The sequence below is a fragment of the Vicugna pacos genome, chromosome 32, assembly GCF_048564905.1.
Source record: "Vicugna pacos chromosome 32, VicPac4, whole genome shotgun sequence".
In the NCBI taxonomy this organism is placed as follows: domain Eukaryota; kingdom Metazoa; phylum Chordata; class Mammalia; order Artiodactyla; family Camelidae; genus Vicugna; species Vicugna pacos.
In genome coordinates, this window is record NC_133018.1 from 9,327,258 (window position 1) to 9,346,349 (window position 19,092).

Below are 19,092 nucleotides of genomic sequence, written 5' to 3' on the forward strand. Positions count from 1 at the left end.
CCAGTTATGCAAGATTGGTTAACATTTGGATACCCATTAGTGCAATCCATTACATCAGCAGCTAAAGAAGAAAAAACCCCACATGATTATATCAATGCATACAGAAAAAAAATCTTTGACAAAGTTCAACATTCATTCTTGATAAAAAAAAACTCTCAGCAAGTTAGGAATAGAGGGGAACTCCCTCAACTTGATAAAGAATAGCTACAGTGAACTGATCTTGATGAGTCACAAAGGTACGACAATGGAGAAAAGATAATCTCTTCAACAAATGGCAGTGGAACAACCAGACATCCACATATTAAAAAACCTAAGAGTCTAGAGACAGACCTTATACCTTTCAAAAAAAGTAACTTAAAATGGATGATAGACCTTAATGTAAAATGCAAAATTATAAAATTCCTAGGAGGTAACATAGGAAAAATTCTAGATGGTGCTCAGTACGGTGATGACTTTTTAGATATAACACCAAAGGCACGGTCCATGAAAGAAAGAATGATAAGGTGCACTCATAACAACAACAACAACAACAACAACAAAGTTCTTCTCTGTGAAAGACACTGGCAAGAGAATGAGAAAGCAAGCCACAAACTGAGAGAAAATATTTGCAAAAGATTTATTCAATAAAGGACTGTTATTCACAATATACAAAGAACTCTAAAAATTAAATAACAACCTGATTTAAAAATGGGCAAAAGACCTGAACAGATACCTCACTGAAGAGGATAAACATGAGAAATTAGCATATGAAAAAATGCTCAACATTATATACCGTTAGAAAGTTGTAAACTAAAACAACAGTAAGATACCACTGCATACCTATCAGAATGGCCAAACATCTGTAACACTGAGAACACCAAATGCTGACAAGGATATGGAGCAACAAGAACTTTCATCTTTTGCTGGTGGGAATGCAAACATGGAACAGTCACTTTGGGAGACAGCTGGACAGTTTCTTACAAAACTAAACATATTCCTACCACACGATCCAGCAATTGTACCCCTTGGTATTTACCCAAAGGAATTAAAAGCTTGTGTACCTGCACATGGATACAAAAACCTGCACATGGAAGTTTATAACAGCTTTATTCACAATTTCAAAAACTTGGAAACAACCAACTTGTCCTTCATTTGGTGAATTAATAAGTAAACCATGGTACATCCAGGCAATGTAACATTATTCAGCACTAAAAGGAAATGAGCTCTCAAGCCATGGAAAGACATAGAAGAAACTTAAATGCCTGTTACTAAATGGAAGAAGACAATCTGAATTGGCTGCATACTGTATGATTCCAATATATGAAATTCTAGATCAGGTACAGTTAACGCAGACAGTAAAAAGATCAGTGATTTCCAGGGGTTCAGAAAGAGGGAGGAAGAAGTAACTCTGGAGCACAGAGGATTTTTAGGGCCGTGTAACTATTCCATATGGTAGTATAATAGTGATCCATGTCACTACACATTTGTCAAAACCCACAGAATGAACCCTCATGGACTTTTGGTGTAGTGTATCAATGATGTATCAATTTAGATTGATTATCCAATAACATGCAAATGTACTCTCTGGTACAAGCACTGGTAGTGGGGGAGGTTGTGCATGTCTGGGAGCAAGGGGTAACTTCTGTATTTTCTGCTAAATTTTGCTATGAACATAAAATAAACATAAAATAAACACAGCCTCTTAAAATATTTTTAAATAAAAAATAGAAAAAAGGGACAATCCCCTACTCATTTTTGAGGCTAGTATTAGCCTTAAGAGACCTTGTAAGAAAATTACAAATCAGTATCTTATGAAAATAGACATACAATTTTCTAGTAAAATTATAGCAAATTAAATCCAGAAATTTATAAAAGGAATACTACATCACAAACAAGTGGTGGGGGGGCGGTTTCTCGTGATGCAAACCTAGTTAAAGAGACATCACTGATGTAACCCATTAACTGACTAAAGGATGATGCAGCAATTTTTTTCAGTAAAGGACCAAACAGCAAATATTTTAAGCTTTGTGGGTGACATACACTTTTTACAGAGTATTATTCTTCTTTTTACAATCCGTTAAAAAATGTAAAAAATGTGTTTTAGCTTGCTGCCTCTACACAAACAGCCAGTGGGTAGGATTCAGTCTGTGGGTCACAGTATGCTGATCCCTGGATTAAGAAAAAATCAAAACCATATAATTGTATCAGCTGATGCAGAAAAATAACCTGAAACTTTCAAAATATATCCATCATTAAAAACCCTAGCCAATTAGGAATACAAGGGGACTTCCTTAATCTGATGAAGGGCATCTACAGAAAAAATCTACAACTAACATCATACATAGTAGTAAAAGATTTAATGTTTTATCCCAGAATCAAGAACAAAGCAAGGATATAAAACATTTACCACTCCTATTCAACATCCTACATTGACTAGTCAGTATAATAAAGCAAGGGGGGAAAAAGCATATAAACTGGAAAGGATGACATGATCATGAAAGTAGAAATCTCCAGAATCTATAAAAAGTTGGAATTAGTAAGCGAATTTAGCAAAGTTGCACAATAAAGGGTCAATGTACAAAAATTAAATTGTAATGTATAGAATATTAATGAAAAATAAGAAGCCAACTCTTTTTTTAAATACCATTTAAATAGCTTCTTTTTTAAAAAAAATAAATACTTCGATACAAATCTAAGAAATATATGCAGCGCTGTATACTTAAAAACTAAAAAAAGCTAATGAAAGAAAACAAAGGATGTCTGAAAGTCTAAATAAATGGAAAGATAGATCATGCTCATGGATTGAAAGACTCAATAGAGTTAAAATATCAATTCTTTAAAACAAAAAAATCTATAGATTAACCCAATTTCAATAAAAACCCCAGTATTACCTATTGTGTATATTGACACATTAATTTTAAACTCTATACAGAAAGTGATAACTAGAATAGCAAACATATTTTTGAAAAGAAGAAAATCTTATTTTAAGACTTACTATAAAGTGACAGTTACAACACTCAAGATAATATGGTACTGATGAAAGGAAAGACATACAGATCAATGGAACCAGACAGTTCATGAATCCACACAAATACAGGCTTTTCTACTGAGGTAAAATTACATAACATAAAATTCATTTTAACTGTTTTTAAGAGTACAATTCTGTGCTATCTTTGGAACTAAGGTCTGTAGTAATTTCCTTACTTTCATTTCTGATTTCAGTAATTTGAGGCTTTTTTTTTTCTGATCACTCTTGCTAAGGTTTTGTCAATTTTGTTGCCCTTTTAAATGATTTTAGTCCATTTATTTTCTCTCGTTTTTCTATTCTCTATCTCCACTATAATCTTGACTATTTCCTTCCTTCTACTCATTTTGTGTTTAGTTTATTCTTCTTGATTGATTTGAGATATTTATTTTTAATATGGACATTTAAAACTATACATTTCTCTGAGTATATACTATACTTCATTGCATCACGTAAGTTTGGGTACAGCATGTTTATGTTTTTTGTTTTCATATGTTTTAAGGTATTTTCTAATTTCTCTTGATTTTTTTTTTTTGGTCCATTGGTTGGTTGTGTTGTTTCTGTTGATGTATATGTGAATTTTCCAGTTTTTCTTCTGTTATGTCAGGGACACTTTCATGGGAATTTCTCTATTTCCTTGGGCAGAGGAAGGAATTCATGAGTAGACCAGAAAAAAGCAGAACAAAGTGGAATGGATTCTGGTCGCCTATTCACAGAGCTACTTGTCTTTAACATTTAATAAAATAAGTTTATATTTTATTTAAATGACTCTCTCCAGCAATGACAGTGACAACTACAGTGACAACTACAACTGTTGGTGGGAATGAAAAATGGTACAGCCCTATTGGAAAATAATCTAAAAGTTACTTAAATTTTAAACACAGTGTTACTATTTGACCCAACAATTTCATCACTAGGTGTAAATACCCAAGAACAATGGAAATAAACACACTATGAGAACTTACACGTGAATGTTAAGAGCAGCATTATTTATAATAGCCAAAAGTCGAATCAACCCAAACATTCATCAACTGGTGAATGGATAAATACAATTGTGGTGCACCCCTACAATACAATATCACTTGTCCATAAAAATATCAAAGCCCTGATACATGCTACAACTTGTATGGACCTTAAAAACATGTTAAGTGAAAGAAGCCAGCCACACAAGATCCCACATTATTTCTTTTATATAAAATGACAAGAATAGGCAAATCCATACAGTAGATTAGCATTTACTTAGGATCTGGGAAGACCGAGGCTTTGAAAGGTGACTGCTAATGGGCATCGGCTTTCATTTTTAGGTGATGAAAAAAGTTCTAAATTTGATCGTGGTTATAGTTTCACAACTATGTAAACATACAAAATATCATTGAATTGTACACTTTATGTGAATTGTCTGGCATGTGAATTTGTGAATTATATCTCAGTAAAGCTACTTAGAAAAAAAATTGTTTTCCATATATGTGTCACTCTATTTCTAGACTTTCCAGTCTTTTTCGGTTCACTTGTCTATGTTGATGTAAAAACACACCATCATAATTTTATAGATTTATAGTGACTTTTGAAATCAGGTTTGCCTTTTGACTCTGTCCTTATTTTTTGAAAGTTATTGTGGCAATTCTAGGTCCTTGGAATTTCTGAATGAATTAAACCACATGTCAATTTCTATAAGAAGCCTGCTGAGATTTTAATAGTTATTTTATTTATCATTTACTTTAGATATATTTGACCTCATCATAATGTTAAAAATCCTGAGACAGGACCAAGGTACGCACCTTTTATTTTAGCCTTCTTTAATTGCTTAACAGCAATCAACAATATTTTTAGTTCCCACTTTGCAGGTCTCACACATTTTCTTTAAGACTTACTGTATATTTGATATTATATGTGTCATTTGTATTTTTATTTTAATTTCAGATTTTTAAGATTTCAGATGATTTTTTTATATTGGCATTACATCCTGCAACCTTCCTATATTCACACATTAGTTCTACTAACATTTTTATAAACCCATCAGATTTTCTACATAGATTATCCTGTAGTCTGCAAATTAAGATAGTTTTACTTCTCACTTTCCAACCTGGATACCCTTTTTTCTATCTTACTACACTTACTAAAACCTCCAGCACAATGTTAAATAGAAGTTGTGAGAGTGGATATACTTGTCTTTTTCCTGATTTTAAGGGGAAAACATTGTCATTTGCTCTGAATTAAGATGCTAGCTATAGAGTTGAGGTAGATGCTTGTATCAGGCTGAAGAAACCCTTTTCTCCTAGCTTGTTGAAAGTTTCTCTTATCAAAGGTGAATTCTGGATTTTGTTCAATTTCTCTTGGATATAATGAGGTGATTGAAATTTGCCATGACTAATCAGAAGCAATCTCCAGCTCAATATGGGAGCACCTTCACCTCAATCACACATTAGAGCAGTGAGCACCTGAAACAAATTAAGGGAAGCGATGGATTTGGGGTAGAAACAAATAGCAGCCATTCACCTGTCTTTCAGGTGAAGCCACTTTTTCCTATCACCCAAAACTTGTCATCAGCCAAGACTGAAGGGCTCAGAGCGTATTCTTTTAGGCTTCTCTGCCTTTGTATATTCTGTTCAGTGTTTACGATTTATTTGCACACTCTAAATATCACCATGTGCATGATGTATCTCCAACCATACTTTGTCTCAAAAATTAATTAGGACAGCAGTAACATGGATGCTCCTGGAGAATGTCATTCTAAGTGAAGTAAGCCAGAAAGAGAAAGAAAAATACCATATGAGATCGCTCATATGTGGAATCTAAAAAATAAAAACAAACAAACAAACAAAAACAAAGCGTAAATACAGGACAGAAATAGACTCACAGACAGAGAATACAGACTTGTGGTTGCCAGGGGGGTGGAGGGTGGGAAGGGATAGACTGGGATTTCAAAATTGCAGAATAGATAAACAAGATTACACTGTATAGCACAGGGACATAATACACAAAATGTTACGATAACTCACAGACAAAAAACTGTGACAATGAGCGTGTGTATGTCCATGAATGACTGAAAAATTGTGCTGAACACTGGAATTTGACACAACATTGTAAAATGATTATAAATCAATAAAAAATGTTAAAAAAAAAAAGAGACACGATAACCTGTATGTCTTGCTAGCTTTGTAAATTTGGGAAATAAATTAACCTCTGGGCCTCAATTTCATTATTTGTTAATGGATATAATATAAAAAAATACCTATAGCATTATGTTGCTGTGAACATTGAATTAAATACACTGTGTAAAGAGTTTAAAAAAAACAAATAAATTTGGACTTCTATAATCAATATTTAGAGTCAATCAGATTAAGCCAAATCTCTAGCCTCCTGTACATTTTCTTTTCATCAAGTCTTAGGTAAACAGGTAAGCATTTAAAAAATCATCCAAGAGCATTTTAATCCTACAAAAAAGAAAACAAAACAAAACAAAAAACTGGCCCTTGACATTACCTTAAACGTCTGGTAGCATGTCAGAGGCTCAACACTTTACAGCAGAAAGAGCAGCAGACAAGGGAGTTAGAGGGCTGGGCCCCTAGGCCTTCTCTGCCACTGAGCATCTGGGCAGGTGAACTGACTCATTTCTCTACCTCCAGATAGAGGCCATTATCTTTTCTGGAGGGCTGCAAGACAGAATGCATGATACCAACTGTTACATTCAACATGTTCTGACACAATCAATCCTCTTCTGACTACCAAAGAGGATCTTTATCCTAATGACCTCAAATATTAAGGCTAGTAAGCCAAATCCATTTTCTTTACTAAAGCAGTGGTCTGAAGCCGGTGACTGTTCACTAGCATAATACTCAGTCTTCATGTCAAAAGTACTTATTTAAAGGCAGAATTGGCTTGTGAGCTATTTATTCGCTTTGCCATGAGATGAATTTTATCCTTATAAAGAAAATACTTTAAATATTTTACACAAAAATCTTCCAAAAACATACTGCAAAATTATCTTGGACAATTTGAAAAAGTCAAACATAATTAAACCAGCAAGTAATCACCAAGGATTACTACTCTTTTTTTTTTTAATTTTTGAATTTTTTTTTAAGACCTACAGTGTGCCAGGTACTATGCTAGGTCCAGGGGATATAAACCACCCCAATCTAGACTCCACTCTTAAAGAACTCTGTTTATCTAACAGTAAAATGACAGATAAATATAAGATAACAAATAATATTTTAGAAGTACCATATTTCCCTGGATTAAATATATTTCAGAAATCATTCTTTCCACTTTCCAGCATTTTTAGCCCATAAAATTAGGAAATTCCACCCTTGTTGAGTTGACGGGAATCTGAATCCCCAATTTTCACGTAAAACAGCTTTCAGAAATTTATAATTAAAGAAGTGACAGTGAAACCAAAAACGAGTTATACAGATTGTCTGTCACATACCGAGCAAAGCAATTAAAGGGAACAGAATTTGCTACCTCTCAGAAAAATCACAGAATTATCAAACTAAGGAAAGGCAGCGTTTCCTTTTTATGTATTAGCACTCAGAGGTACTATTACATTAAGGACAAAAAAATGAAAACATAACAAAGAGAATTAAAAATACTTGAGTTTTAAACCAACAGGAAATGCAAACAAAACCTATATACTTACTAAGTTTCAAAATTACAGGTCAACTGTCAAGGTGAGGAGGTCAAGGTGGTTAAGGAGGTCAAGATCACAGAATATAGGTTATAAAAAGCAACATATTACCATGTTGTGATTCTTAATCAATGGCCAAAATGTTTCAGATGACTTAAGACTCAGAAAACACTTTGACTCAGTTCTCTATATTGAAGAAAGCAGAATATCACTATAATATGCTTCTGTTAGTAAAAGTATTTCTGTATGCATATGTAATTTTCCCTTTTACTCCCCACAACTATTATTAAATCAGTAATTTATTTCCTAACGGATGTTTCAGAATCAAGGAAACATTGACTTAATACAAAGCAATGGCAACACCTGCGTGGGGAAGGTGGGGAATTTAAGAGTGTGTGTCTTGAAGAAAAGGTAGTATTTTGTAATATGAGGAATTAGGGCAAAGTACGATGTACAAAGTATGTCCCAGATTAACAAGCAGGCCAGCATATCTGTGACACAGTAAGAACTCCTGATGTGCCTGCAGGTCATCACTGTGATGGCAGAGATGGGGTCATACAGGGGGCTCAGAGCCTAATGGACACATGAGAATTCAGTAAGCGCCTAGAGAGAAGCATTTCATTTTCTGGAGAGCTTGGGAGGCCATGAAGGAGTTCCATCATGAGTCCTAAAAGACAGCTAGTCCAGATGAGGATAGCAGCACAGAGTTACTGTTTTTGAATCAAATTTTCTTTGACTATTAAATTTTGTGAATTCCTATTTTTTAATTTTAAAAACCTTTTTCACTACAAGATACCAATTTTCAATTTTTTTTGGTACTTTTTGTGCTTGCTTCTGAACAACCTTTCCAGTTTCTCCACATTTGTTCTCATCTGCAGTGAGCTGGGAAACCAGTGATCAAAATGCTATAAAAGTGGATTTAAGATACTAGTAAACAAACCAAGTAAACACCGAAAGTGGAGTGAGGCACTGAGAGATTTGATGCTTGGACTCCTGGCTTCTAAGAGGGCCTGTCTGCCAATTTCCTGGTTCTCTACATGTTTTACATGGTTCAGGAAGCTAGACAAATAATACCCTTAAGGCTAGGAAAGAAATTATCCCACACCTCTCCCCATTCTTCTGGTCTCCTTCCTCTTTCATTCCTGTCCTTTCAGAGGCATTTCAGATGGCCACTGGTCACTAAGTTGCATTCCATGACAAGAAGACTATTATTCACAGACTTCAATATTAGAGGAATGTCATGATAGTTATTTTGGCACATTTTATGCTTTTACATCTTTAACTTTCTAAGCAATTAAGAGGCAGGACTTGACAAACAGAAAAAAAAAAACACCTGCTCTGAATATTCAAATACATACATGCCGATGTCTATCGACTAACCGGATGCAAAAAAATTACATTCAATCCCATAATCCATCCTATTTTCCCTCCCCCATCACATCCCACTTCTACAGCTGCCATCTTAAGGTCAACACCACTATAATCTATTGACTTTTGATGACTCTAATCTGTTTGTGTACAACTGCAGCTTTAAACTAGAATCTCTCTAGACCCCCCAAAACCATTCCAAATTTTTTCCTTTCAACTCCCAGTTGCATCTGCTTTATAGGGCTACCTAGTATAGAATATACTGGAGGGGCACAGTCAAAGAAACTCCTCAAAAGGAGGAGTTTTCCCTCATTTTAGCACAGAGACCTTCACCCACACAGCCTCAGCTAGGGGAACATTCAGCTGGAATCTTTAGATACACATCAAGAAAGGACATGGTAGGGACAAGTCCAAGATTATGATGCAACTCAGAACTGACAGTCTGGCTCTCCACCTCGGCTGTCTGTGGAATACAAGCTGAGCTCAGTACAACTTGAAAAAAAAAAAACCTTCAAAAATAACAGTGACAGAGAGATCACTATCAAGAGTTCTAAAAATAGGACAGGATGGTAGCAAAACTATATTTGAAGGTTTGACAGCTGACTTCAAAATGCCTTTCTTCCTTGTCTAAGAATAGCTGGAAACGATATATCCCCATTCATTACAGGAAGAGATCAAAGACCAGGAAGGGGACATGTGCATATGTGCATACACTTAACACTGGTTCCTTGGAAGCATACAGCACCTGATGAATCACCGCACAAAAAAGGAAACCAAGGAGGAACACTGGACACACCAAGTGAGCTGGACTGAAAGTCCTGCATAACAGCCTCTCTTCTTGGCAGGTCACAGTTGTTACTGTCTAGCACAGCGATCACATAAATAACTTTTGAAGGAACTTTTATATGCAAAATCTTAAAGTTTCCAAAGTCTGAGTATTAAAAAAAAAGTTCACATATAATGTCACAGGAAAAGCCTGCTAGGACACCTTCCTAAAACTTTAAAATTCTACTTCATCTACAAACACAGAATCTCTTTTCTGGATTAACTCAACATATATTTGCTGACCTTTACGGTTTCCCGGGGCAGGCACGGCGGGAGACCACCTGCAAGGGGCCCCCCGAAAGCCCCCGCCAACTTCTCCGGAATCCGCGCAGTCCGGGATCCCCGCCGCGCCGCCCCTACCTCAATGTTCCGCCCGGGGTCCCCCGCAGGTGACCTGCCCCGCAGCCCCCGCCGCGGGCGGGCGGCGGCCGACACTCACCTCGCCCGGCAGCAGGAACCATTTTCTGTGGAGGAAAGGAAGGGGAGGCTGCAGGAGGGTCGGGAGAGGGGGCGGTGAGGACAGCGGGAAGCGCAGAGAAGGGGGGCTCGGTCCTCTGCGCGTCGGAAGGAGGATCGCAGCACTCCGGCGCCAAGCGGAGGTTCGGTTGCACCTCGAGGATGAGGCGGCCGTGGAGCCGAGAGGCTCGGCGTCCACCAGCCGGGGCTCCCTACTCACGCTGCACTGCGAGGAGGCGGCCGCGGCCGCGGCGCCCGGCCCGGCCCCCGCTCAGAGCCCGGCAGCCGCCGAGTGGCCGCCCGAGTCCCCGCAGGACCCGCCTCCTGGGCTCCGCAAAGCCGCACACAGGGCGCGCCGCGCTCACCACGGGCAGCTCCGCCGGCCTCACGCCGCCGTCCGCAACAGCAGCAGCGGGCGGAGTGCAGCCCCTTCGTGAGCACCGCAGCCCGGTCCGCCCCAGGCGAGGCCCGCGGCCCCAGGGAAGCGGACAGTCGAGCACAAGGGGGCTTCGCGAAGCTTCGGGCAGGGGCCCCGTTTGCACCGGGTGGCCCGCAAGACTGCCGGGGGAGACAGGGGAGGAGAACTCACCCGTTCCGGTCTGGAGCTGCCTTTTCTCCACACCCTCAGGTCTCCCGCTCCACGCTGGCGGCGCAGCAAGTGCCAGTGCCGCCGCCGCCGCCGCTCGCGCCGCCTTGGCTAGGCGCGATCACGTGACGTGGCCCGCGGGGAGCCTGGGGGCGGGCAGGCACGCGCGCGCGGAGGAAACACGGCTAGGACGGAGACTAGGGACCGAGCGGCGCGGAGAAGACGTTTAAGGAGAGGACCCGGCGAGCGCGCCGCCGGCGACTAGAACTTGCCGCGCGGGGTGGGGAAAGGGTGGCCCGAGTGAGGGGCGGGGGTGAGGAGGGGGCGGGGAGAGAAGGGGAGGGGGGCGGGGGTGAGGAGGGGCCGGGGGAGGAGGGGCCGGGGGAGGAGGAGGGGGTGAGGGGGAAGAGGAGGGGGCGGGGGGCGCGCCGGGCGCGCCGGGCGGTGACTTCGTCAGTCACAGCTGCTGTTTCGGTGCGGGTCCGGGCGGTTCCCGCGACTGTGGAGGCTGGAGAGCGATGACTGCCGCAGGCGAACTCGGGCGCCCTTCACCTGCGGCCCCGCCTGAGCCATCCCCGGGCCTGCGCCCCTCCAGAGCCTCGGAGCTGGGCGGGTGGACTCGGCGAGCGAGCACTCCTGGCGAGGACAGGTTAAGCTGACGCCCGCGTCTGCGGACATTTGAGCGGTTCCTCGCCGCGTCTCTGCTCCACTCCATAGGGACTGGGTGCCTATCCTGGGCCCTGACCGGGCGCCGGACGACATACGTGCCTCCTTGGGGAGGACAGCCCACACCCCCAACGGGCCCCGGCTCCCCACCTCTGTTCCTGCTAGTCGGCCTGGATAGATTTTAGATGGTGTGTTAAGAAATTTTGGAAACAGATGGTCAGAAAGCAAGATGGGGTTATAAGTACTGATCTAACAGTATTCTGAACAGGAAATCTGTTCAAAAAGAAATTTGCGGTCACCAAGGCAAATACGGCCAGGCTGTGGATTAAAGGAGATGTTAAGAACAAGAAGATGTACTTAGACATAATAGCTGTCTTCAAATATTAAGGCTATTATCTGGAAAATAGATCCATGCATAGATAATAGACCTATGCATAGGTAATATTTTGTTTAAAAGAAATCTCTCATGTTCATTCAAAACTGAGTACCTGGCTATATTTCAGGTACCGTAATAGTACTGTAGATATTGAGTATACAAAGTTCACAGTCTTTCAAAAAATAAAGAAGAAAACAATTCTAATTTAGTGTGATGAGTCCAGGTATGCGTGTGTGCTGTGGGAGCTTCACATAGGGAACAATGCCCCAGTTGAATTTTGAAACATTAGCTTGGCCATAGGAAGGCAGAGGAGGAGACTTCAGGTAGAAGGAATCACACATACAAAGATAGGGAGGTGTGAGGAAATGCTAGCTCTCTACAAATTACAGGTTATTCACAATGGCTGAAGTATAGGATGTAACTGAAAGATGGATATAGGAATGAGGTTGGAGAGAAAGAATGAGGTTGGCTGGGACCAGAGTCTTTAATATGATGTCAAGAAGTCTGGTTTAAAGCAGCAGGTGACAGAAGCAGATGTCCAGTTTTAAAAACTACTCCGATAGAATTATAAATTAATGGTTGCCAGAAGACCTAAATAGACAGTTCTCCAAAGAAGACATACACGTGGCCAACAGGCACATGAAAAGATGCTCAACATTGCTAATTATTAGAGAAATGTAAAGCAAATCAACACTACAATGAGGTATCGTCACACACCATCTTTAAAAAGTCCACAATCAATGCTGGAGACGGTGTGGAGAAAAGGGAGCCCTCCTGTATTGTTGGTAATTTGGTGCAGCCACTATGGAAAACAGTATAGAGATTTCTTAAAAAACTAAAAAGAGGCTTACCATATGATCCAGCAATACTGCTCCTAGGCACATATACAGAGAAAACTCTAATTCAAAAAGATACATGCATCCCAATGTTCATAGCAGCACTACTTACAATAGCCCAGACATGGAAGGAACCTAAACGTCCATTGACAGATGATTCGATAAAGAAGTTGTGGTGTATATATAATAATATATATATGCACACAATAATAATATATATATATTATTCAGCCATAAAAACAAATGAAATAATGCCATTTGCAGTAACCTGGGTGGACCTATAGATCATCATACTAAGTGAAGAATGTCAGACAGAGGACAAATATCATATATCACTTATATGTGGAATTAAAAAAATGGTACAAATAAACTTATTTACAAAACAGAGACTCTTAGACATAAAAAACAAGCGTATGGTTACCAAAGGGGAAAGGTTGGGAAGGAAAAAATTAGGAGTTTGGGATTAGCAGATACAAACTACTATATACAAAACAGATAAACAACAAGAACCTACTGTATAGCACAAGGAACTATATTCAACATCTTATAATAAACTATTATGGAAAACAATCTGAAAAAGAATATATATATATATATATATATATAATAACACTGAATCACTATGCTGTACACCAGAAACTAGCACAATATTACAAATCAATTATGTTTCAATAAAAAGTCATTAAAGGTAATAAGATCAGAAAAGAAGTGAATTAATGAATTAATGGTTGCAAGGGGTGAGGAGAACTCTCTGGGAAGACTGGGCTATTTCAGTAATGCAATTGGAAGTAATGAAGACATAAAAAGGGGAGTAATGAAGGGGATGGAGATGAGAGAAAATATTGAGGACTTACTCTATAGGACTCTGAGATAAACTGAATTGGAGGAGTAGAAGGATAACGGAAAGAAAGGATTCAAACTCATCTTCAATTAGGCATGGAATGTTACGCTTACAAAGTAATAAGTTCCTCATCTCTGGAAATGACATGCAAAATCTGCATTATTAACTGTCAGAGACTTTTGCATTGAATAGATGTTTAGAATTCCATGACCTCTAACCCTTGTAACTCTGAGAACTGGGAGACTGAGATGCTACCTACTGCACAACGAGACACCTGAGAATTATGATAAATGAACAGATTCTCTAGATGTGAAATCTATAGGCTTTCCTAAATTTCTTCAGTAACTTATACAAGCCCATAGTAATTTTCCAATAATCATATAGATAATTCCTCATCTAGATAAGGGTAACTGTCTAGACAGAGCAAGTGTCTTAAGATATATACAAACGTTTCTATAGTTTATGCATATAGTTCCTATAAACGCTCTATCTGAAACAAATTCGAGAGATTTAGGTAAAAATATATTTGGATTGGATATAAAAAATCTCTCTATATTAAGGCAGTTACTCCATCTGAAGCTGAAAGTTGTCACAATCAATAGTCATTAACGGTGATTGGAAAGGAATCGATCAGGAAAGGCGACAAATGGCAAAATTACTTTTCAAAAAGAAACAAAGACTTCATAATAAATACACAAAACACAACTTAGTAAGCAGCAAGAATAATTGAGGCCAAAATGGCCAATTTAGTAAGTAAGGTAAAAGGATAGAAAGTATCACTCATTCCATTTGGACCAAATTCTTGGATAGTATCAGAAAGAAGTATTTATGAGGTCCTTCCATTTCCTCTCTGCGGCCCTTTCTGTGTATTCTTTTGAATACAAAGCACCTTTATGCTGTTCAGGGTTCTTTATCTCATTCCTCAATAGAGCTAGGGTCCTCCTTTCCATCTATAAATCCAAACTGATGAAGGATGTAACGTGTTAATTTTAGACACCTCAATAAGTGAGAGACGTATTTTTGGTTAGAGAGAAGGCATCCTTTTGAGTGGGTCTCAAATCATTGGACACCCAAGGAGCTGACCAAATTTATATGTATAACACTTTCTTTCCAAAACTGCCCAGTGTAACACCTGAGTTGCCATTCATTATTTTCCATTGTGCATACAGGATCTCTCTTCTTGCCCCTTAAAAAAAAAAAAAGACACAGGATGTGTAGCAATCAGCTTGGTCATTTTCTTGCCACGATGACGACTCAGGGCATTGATAAGCATGTGCCGTTCATACTTTCCCCAATGTCACTTTTCCACTGTATCTCATTTAAAGTGTGTGCTAATCATGAAAATCCTAAGTGCAATAATATGTAAAATTTTCCATGACGCTAAAGAGGCATAGAGTTTTATAGAGTTTGAAAGCCATCCAAGATTAAAAAGTCCACTTTCTTTTGATCTTTATTTTCTTGTTTGACTGCCAGACTTGGTGATAGTCACTTAACAGGTAGAGTAAACCATTACCCCTTTAACTGGTCTCCCCTGCTTAATTCATAGGCGGCTTTTAGCAATGCACTTATTATACAATTAACTGGGATTTGTGCCTCCTGTGTAAGTCATTGGCCATAAAAAACTTTAACAATTTTCAGTCACTTGTGTGATTGCTGTGCCAACAGCACAATCTCATGCTCGGAGACTGCTTTCTCAAAATCTAGGCAGCCTCCTTTACGTTCCCTCTGAAGTCTGTTCTCTTCAGCATCCCTGTGCTTCCTCACTTTTTACAAGTTTTACAAATAGCTTCGTAACTTTTAAGATTGGAACAACCAGACTTTTCCCCACCTATTTTTCTTCTGTAATTATCATACCCTATTGCTTTAGAGTGGTCCTCCTGCTCTAAGATCCATACTCTGATTTTGTAAATGGCATGATAACATATATGCTGGGGAACAATTCTGGTCTTCAAATGAGGTGCTTGTATACACAGCAGCAGTAGAATTCAAGAATGTTTCCATCTGGTCATGGATTTGTCTAGGCCTTATGTACCTGACTTGTAACTACTTTTTCCTCCTTCCTCTTCGAAGAGCTACAAGCTTTTCCCTAAGCTCCCTGAAAGCTGTCCTACATCTTCCTTGGTCTAATGGTGCACTTATGTTCCATTCACTTGGGCTGCATGTCTGCTCTCAAGTTTATTTCTCATCCTTTTTCAGAGAGTACAGAATTGAGTATGGTAAATGCAATCAATAGTCTTTGTTATCTGTCAGGCAAGTAGCTAATTTAAGACTTAAAATAGTAGTGTACATTATTATACATAACAATTGTAAGTGGCCAAGTACCAATCTTGTGCTTTTAGCTGTAGAAAGGGAAATGTTCTTATAAAACCATGACGATATACTACTGGTAATAAAATATTCATGCTAATCATAGGGATAAGATTGTGAAAGTTAGAAATGCTGATATTCTAATATTGCCATTTCTCCCCCATGATACTTAGTAGAACATGGAATTAGATACTAAATCTAGAGCATTTTTCTTCAAAGTATTATTTTATAGGTCATTCTAACTAAAAAGTAAGCCTTTTCTAAAACTATTTCTATTACCAATGAAAGATTACGTTGACAACCCCCCACTACTTTGTCAGTGGTAACCTTGCTTTTGCTAGAAGAATTGATTCTATTGTCGACACTAGATAGGGCAGAAACGGATCTGGCAAAGGGAGATAGATAAACTTAAATTTCTGGAGCATCTTTTTTTTCCCCTTCTCAATATAAATATTTAATTATGCCAGGAGAAATTCTGAAGAAATTGTGACATGCAGTGGGATTGATTCTCCCTATAAGTAGGGCACTCATTATGTATCTGAGAAAGTAACAGTTTTTAAGGCTTTCTAAGTGATGGCTCTATTCTAGGCACTCTATAATACTCACGTTCATCATCACTGCATCTTACAAACTAGATATTATCACCCTTATTTTAGAGATGAGTAATTAGGATGAAATAACTTGCCTACAGTTGCAGAGTTATGACTAGGAAGAGCCAGGGTTATGACAAAGAGCTGATTCTAAAACTCACGTTCTTTTCACTTTCTTTAAATAGGCCCTTCCTGCTCACTTTTAGGGAGAAATATCAGCCTTGCAATAAACTACGATCCTTCCCTTGAGAGCCCTGTAGTTTGATGGATAAGAATGTGGGCTCTGGGGTTGAAGTACCGGGGTTCCCATCACTCACCAATTATGTGTTCTTGGGAAAGTACTTACTGTCTGTGCCTCAGTTTCTTCATCTGTTAAAGAGGATAATGACAATAATATCCACTCAATAGTGTGGTTTGTGAGGACTAAATGAGACAACACATATAAAGCACACACTAGAGAGGCTGATGCATAGAGCATGTTTAATGGATACTATTTTCCAGAAGTTTGATTTCTCTAAAAACTGGACTCTTTGTGAACAGACAAAAAAGTCTGTGTTGTAATTTCTTTTCTCTTGGTTTAGTTATGTCTGGCTCATCTAGCACTCAGTGTTTTATTTTTGATCCCTACCCAATTTTATATATTCATTTTTCTCCTTTCATGCAATGTGTAAGATTTGCTACTCCTCCCTTGGAGAGATGAAGTCTAATTGACCTGCTCTTGAATGAATATAGGCTAGACTTAGCGACTCGCTTGATGAACAGAATATGGCAGAATGGGGCTTCTGAAGCTGTTTAACAGGAAGTCTTACATCTGCTGCCTAACCTGTGTGAACGCTCACTTTGGGAGCTCTCAACCACCGCCTCAGAAAACTGACCGCCCTGAGACAAGCATGTTGGACAGGTTGTGTGCACGCAGTCTGGTCATGAGGCCAGTCCTGTAGCCATCTCTGCCAAGGAGGCAGAATGGTAAGTGAAGCTATCTCGATTCCTCCAGACTAGTCCATCCCACCAGCTGAATATCACTGAAGGTCCTCAGATCCCAGAAGAATCTCCTAGCTGAGCCTTGCTCTAATTCCAGAGCTGCATCACGAGATATAATAAAAGTTGTTGGTTTAAGCCACTACGTTTTAGGATATTTTATTACATAGCAACATATGATGGAAACATGGATTTATTTATTTAAAAATAAACTATTGTGCCAGCAACCGTTCTAGGTACAACCGCATGGCAAGGCCACTGTTCTCATGAAGATCACATTCTACTAAGTGAGACAGACAACGAAAAACAGGCAGTATTTACACAATGTCAGATCTACAGAAGGAGAAAAATAAAGCAAACAAAAGCTCAGAGACTGACAGGGGTAGGTGTAAGTGGATATTTAGATTGGCTCATTGGGGAAAGGCTTCTTTAAGGCATTTGAGTGGAAATTTGATTGAAGTTTAAAAATTATGCATTTACTCACTCACTCATTAATCTACCTACATATTCAACGAACAAGTAATTATTAACCACTACTCCATGTCAGGCACTGTGCTAAGTGCTGAATAAGATAATCATAATGTGAAGCAAACAGACATGTGGAGATAACAACAACGTTATATGTATATGCTATCAAAGAGATAAGCACGTAGATCTTTGGAAGCACAATAAAGAGGCATTTGGCCCAACCCTGTGGAAGCGAGGCAGATACAGTACTTCTTTAAACAATATGTCTTTCTAAAGGAGTCAGCTGGGGAACATGACTATTTATTTGAACGATGCTTATTCAAATGCTATTGCTCAAAACACGTCGGCAGCTTCCTTTTCACTATTGTGCATATAAGAGCACAGCGCCTAGCCCACAGACACTACAGAAATATTTATGGAATTAAAATTGCTTTAAGATTCAGTTATAAGTCATACAAGAAAATCGTTCTTGCTATTGCTTCTACTCTTTTTTGAGCTAAAATGACCTTATATAGCATGATCATTCATTTTCCTTATTCATTAGACTTATCCCTGAAGTGTTTGTGCTCCCCCTGCCACCCTGCCTCAAATTTATCCTGAAACAATGAAGATTTGCCATTACTGAGAATATTAAAAAAAAAAAAAACCCTTTTCACTTTTTAAAGGAAAAGGACCCCAAAAGGAGTGTTGACTCCTGGGCTTGTACCCAGAAGGAAATCTACTTCAGGATGACACCTGCACCCCAATGTTCATAGCAGCACTATTTACAATAGCCAAAACATGGAAACAACCTAAATGTCCATCAACAGGTGACTGGATAAAGAAGATGTGGTATATTTATACAATGGAATACTACTCAGCCATAAAAACTGACAACATAATGCCATTTGCAGCAACATGGATGATCCTAGAGAATGTCATTCTAAGTGAAGTAAGCCAGAAAGAGAAAGAAAAATACCATATGAGATCGCTCATATGTGGAATCTAAAAAACAAAAACAAAAACAAAGCATAAATACAGGACAGAAATAGACTCATGGACAGAGAATACAGACTTGTGGTACGGGGGGGGTAGAGGGTGGGAAGGGATAGACTGGGATTTCAAAATTGTAGAATAGATAAACAAGATTACACTGTATAGCACAGGGAAATATACACAAAATGTTAT

The 19,092-nt window shown here is 38.9% G+C and overlaps 1 protein-coding gene across 1 annotated transcript in view; it reads right to left on the reverse strand.

The window, feature by feature from the left end:
- The window catches only part of LOC107035268 (uncharacterized), a 52,520-nt gene extending 41,561 nt beyond the window's left edge, over positions 1–10,959 (reverse strand). The window contains exons 1-2 of the mRNA XM_072953366.1: positions 10,867–10,959; positions 10,261–10,285 (exon numbers count right to left, since the gene is read on the reverse strand). Coding sequence (XP_072809467.1) covers positions 10,261–10,282 — 22 coding nt within the window. The 5' untranslated portion in view covers positions 10,283–10,285; positions 10,867–10,959. The remainder of the gene's footprint in view (positions 1–10,260; positions 10,286–10,866) is intronic.
- Between the last annotated feature and the right edge of the window lie 8,133 nt (positions 10,960–19,092).